This window comes from Nelumbo nucifera, chromosome 4 (assembly GCF_055504915.1).
Source record: "Nelumbo nucifera cultivar China Antique chromosome 4, China Antique-T2T, whole genome shotgun sequence".
Taxonomy (NCBI): Eukaryota; Viridiplantae; Streptophyta; class Magnoliopsida; order Proteales; family Nelumbonaceae; genus Nelumbo; species Nelumbo nucifera.
The window spans coordinates 27,616,190-27,620,898 of NC_142652.1; the positions used below are offsets into that span (position 1 = coordinate 27,616,190).

The 4,709-nt window shown below is 39.5% G+C and overlaps 1 protein-coding gene across 1 annotated transcript; it reads right to left on the reverse strand.

Moving 5' to 3' along the window:
- Positions 1-353: 353 nt before the first annotated feature.
- On the reverse strand, positions 354-3,086 carry LOC104602926 (uncharacterized). Its single transcript, XM_010266799.3, has 6 exons — positions 2,622-3,086; positions 2,362-2,481; positions 2,100-2,165; positions 1,918-1,986; positions 1,732-1,809; positions 354-652 (listed from the first exon to the last, which is right to left on the reverse strand). Exons 1-6 carry the CDS (start codon positions 3,027-3,029, stop codon positions 557-559), a joined length of 837 nt encoding a protein of 278 aa, XP_010265101.1. The 5' UTR covers positions 3,030-3,086; the 3' UTR covers positions 354-556.
- Between the last annotated feature and the right edge of the window lie 1,623 nt (positions 3,087-4,709).

Sequence of the window (4,709 nt, forward strand, 5' to 3'; positions counted from 1 at the left end):
TTTCTTAATGGCTGAAATTGAAGTTAGGTAAATCATGATATCCTTGAAATTTTTATTTTTTAATTATTTTATTCAATAAAAGATAAAACAATAAGTTATTTGATTCAGAAATTTCATCTGTTATCCAACGACCCTAAATTATGATAGTACCCACACATTAAATGGGCACAAATTTGCAATCGATTTCATCAAGTGAGCAAAATAACTATTTGCCACGTTGTTAGAAAGAGAGAGAGATGTGATCCTGCCGACATGGTGGTGGGTGTACATACATTTTTCGTACTAGGAAGCACAATTGATACAAAACCATGGGTTTAAGGACAACTAAGCAAGAATCTAATGAAGATAAAAATGGTATTAATTAAGCTTTTATTATTGAATCTTAAGTTAGGCCCCCCACATATGGGTGTGTGGTTGGGATTACAAATTCCATTTTCTCGTGTGCTACATATGGGCATGAACGGGGGGGACACATCTGATTTGGCGCAGGGGAAGGGAATAGAGCTTGTTCATGTGGCATGCAGGCTGCAGCAGTAAGTAAGAGCCAAAAGTGGAGTCAAAAGGGCCATGTTGAGTTGAAGCAAGTTAGACCTCCATATCCTCCGTCTCTCACCACCCTTTCTATCTCTTGGGCTTCATAAGCATTTGCCCCCTGCAAACAAAACCGTCAACCAATTATTTCACAAACATTACTCTACATATAGCTGGCCTCAAGATTCATGGTGATTGGTGGGTGAAGCTCAGCTGTCCCTCGCTGGCTTCCTAATGAACCCATTTGATGAAACCCATATGTACAAGCCCATGGGTTAAGGGATCACACTTACTACTTGAGCCTTATTCTGGATCAGTTCATTCACTCTCACAAAGGCCCAAGGGGATGTGGACCGGTACAAGATTTGTTACGTACTTTGGAGGAATTTTAATCTTTAGGCTTTAGCTGATTGATGTGCAAGACAAAAGAACAACTTAAAACACCACTCCACGTTATGGAGCTCACATTTCCTGCGACTGCAGTCACAGTACATTCCTGAGACCTCTCAATAAAACACAAACACACCAGCATTTCCAATAAATTCAATACATCACATCAACTGTTTTCTTTCTTTATTTCAAACTCTGGTGTGTTTGCATTTCATTGGGGGGTCACATGCGATATGGTCGCAGGAAATGCGAGCTCCACGTTATGGGTCACCTGCCAAGGTGTGACTGTATTTGCAACATCTCTCAGAGACAATTCTAACCCTAAACAGGAGGGACGTCCGGCATGAATAGGGCTGCCATGGCCCATGGTAATAGTTTCTGCAGTTTTAGGCTTTTAGCCCTCTTCTAATGCTGTAGGGGCTGCTATTTCCCATGAGCATTGCTTAGGGGAATTGGAATCTGCTCCTCACAGACTGTGCCTACATCTCCCCATGAATAACAAATATAAGCACAGGAGATGTCCCTGTTCGGCCAGAACATGCTGTGAGGTCGGTGTGAGGCGCACTGTGTGAGGAGCAGATCCGGACTCTGCTTAAGAGAATTTCCCCATACTGTGGTCCCTTGGAAACATACCAACATTTGGAATCAAAGGTAACTGCTATTGGTGGTACTCACTACCTCATTTCCCTTTTTAGGGTTTCCCTGATTCCAAATAGAGAAGCCTGGGCATATAATACTAGTATTTAGGCATTCTAAGTTGGAGTAGTACATTGAAGGGAAAGCTTGCTTATTCTGGTCTTGAAGGAGTACCTGCGTTGTTTCAAGAGCTTCCATCTCTGAGTTGAAGTCATAGAAAGAACTGGCTGCAGATAGCTTCATGGAAAGAAACTGGAGAAAGCACATAATTAAGAAGAAGGAAAAATAAATTAATACCCAAGTTTAGAACTCTTATCAATTCATTAGCAAAACATTCATCTGTTACTACTTAATTATTACCTCCACTTGATTCTGCAATGACTGTACATAATTGATTATTTCATCCAACATTACTGCCATTCCCATTGTCTGCATTTCCAGAAATGCTTGTAAGAAACAAACAAATATATAATTCTTACACAATAGCAAGTTTTCAGTCAAGAAATTGTACTTTGAAGAATTTTCTCAAGGAATTATCTTACCTTGTAGCATCCTGGAACCAAGCCTTGCAAACATCTCAATCTGTCATTGATTTTCTCTCTTCTTACCTGGTCGACAACAAAGGAATCAGGGTTATTTATTTCAAGTTTCAACAGCATGTGATCATTCTTCTCTCTGTAATTTTTTTTTTCTTTTGCTCATAGTCAAATTGCAGGTTAGTTTTGTAACAGTATTTAGATCAGGGGTATTTCTGCAAATTAACCAAATAAATAACTGAAAACAGTATTTTAAAAAAAAAATTACCCGTTCTGCTAAGCTGTGACTGTCAGTGGCTTGGCCTCTTCTTGCTCTGACATGAATAACTTCCTTTGGTGTTTCCCCTTCGTTCTCATTGTTTCTCTTTCTCTTTCCTCTCCCGAAGCTCTGTAAACATGAAGACGAAGCAAACCCACAATCTGAGTCTCACATAAACAGAGCCAATCGTACTCCAAAAGAGTGGTGTATACAAATTCAATCAGGAAGAAAGGAGAATCAAATTAAAAACAATACAATACAAAACATACATTCTTTCTCTTAGTCTTATCATCTCCTCCCGACCCTGTTTCGGAGACCGGAGCGGAAGAGTTCCCGGAGCTGCTCTCCGATACCATCATCTGCTTCTTACTTTCATGGTCGACAGCATCTCCAGCTGAAGCCACGGATTGAATAACTGGCAAAGCATTTGGACCGTACCGGTGAGGGACACCCGCAGTACTATTATCTGCAAAGCTTGTAGAGAAATCCGGCTGCTGTTGGACGAAGAAATTGTCATTGGAGAAACCCATGAAGCTCTGTATGTTCAAGTTTGGATTTAGGAATCCACTTGGGTTCAACTCTGCGAGCTGGTTCATCATTAGTTCCATGTTGGAGTCGATCTCTAAGAAAGGGAAGGAAGGCCTGAAACTTTGCGACTCTCCTGCAAAATCAGCCATAGGGGTTTGAGTTACAGAGATTCTCGTAGGACACAGAGGATGTTCAAATAATGGAGAGCGTGCAGAGAGCTATTTATAGATTAGTTTTGGTTTTGGATATACATACACCTTGGAGGCTTGGACAACAACACTGTGGGTATATGATATGCTGTAAAATTTCTTTTTATTTACTTTCTTTTTTTGACATGAAAACAAAGCTAAAATGGAAAGAGGTGAAGTGTTTGGGATTGCCACGTGGCAAGTCTGGCTTCTGTGGTTCTGCTCCCGTGGTGGAACCAACGCCCTGGAGAAATGATATATCCAGTAAGGTGGACCCGTATAAGCTTTTGGACTTTTTAGAGTGAATATATAAATAAATTAAGAAAAATTGGGCTAAGTAAAAAGATGGAAAGGCGTCCGTGGCTTTTGAGGATAGGTGCAATGCATGAGAAGTGTTGGCAAGGACAACGACCTTTGGACATGGGGTCTCCTAAGGCCCTGTTTGACAATGTTCCCAATTGTTTCTGTTTTTTTTTTTTTTTTAATTCTTGTGTTAAAATAAGAATTTTATTTTTTGCTTCTCTAGGGTAATAGAGGTGTTTGGCAAAATGTTTTTCAGGAACATATTTTTGTTCTACAGAAACAAAAATGGAGTTTGAATAATGAATTCAGATGAAAAGAAATCCCACTCAATCGATATAATAGAAATCCCACATTTCAAGATATCCAACAAAGTAAAAAAAAAAAATAGTATGAACAAACGAATTTAGATGATGGAAACTTGACATTTGTTAGAGATGATTGTTATTGGAGATTGGTTTGGGTGAATCTAGACAGAGCAATGATGAGAAACAAAGCAATAACGAGTAAACCAGGTACGGCAAGAAGGAATACACCTACCTGTTTACGTGAATCTGACCGAAAATGTTGCTGGAGCTTTATACCATTTGCTCATTGAGGTAGTTCCCTCCTCTGAGATGTGCAGTGGCATTGAGGTAGTGTTGAATGAATGAAAGGCGATTGCTTAGGACTTGTTTCTATTATTTCACGTGAAATATCAAACATACCCCTTCTCTCACGTAGGAATCGATGGCATGTATTCATTAATATGCATTAACATTATGAGAACCACACATTCTCTAGGAACACGTTATTTGAGAATGTCGATTTATCACTCTCAAAGAATGTGTTCTTTAGGTATTGTTCTTATGCGAGAATAACTTGTTTCTTTCATTTTTTTTTACCAAACATGTTCATGCTCCACGAGAACATTAGGAACAATAAAAATGTTTTCACATAATCTTGTCAAACAGGGCCTTCACTTTTCTGACCCGGGTAGGAGAGCACTCCTACCGTGAGAATCCGTCGTGTTTGTCATCCATTGGCTCAGGAATGGATGGTGGCTTTTTCCTTCAGAAGAAGACACGGTAAGAGTAACACATGAGATCCTGAGCCATGAATGATAAATCATTAGCTAATACATTTACTAAGGATCAAAGGATCAGGATCCACCATTTAGGAGATTACCCTGGGAAATTTAACTTATTAATGTAAAGCAACTTTTGTTGGGCTAATCATTGATTAACTTGAGGAGTTCCTACGGTGAGGCCACTCTTGTCTGTTCATAATTATTAAGGGAGATCCCCTCCATTTTAAATTATACTGTGGCTTTTGATAGGCGTGTGGAAATTACCTTTCAGT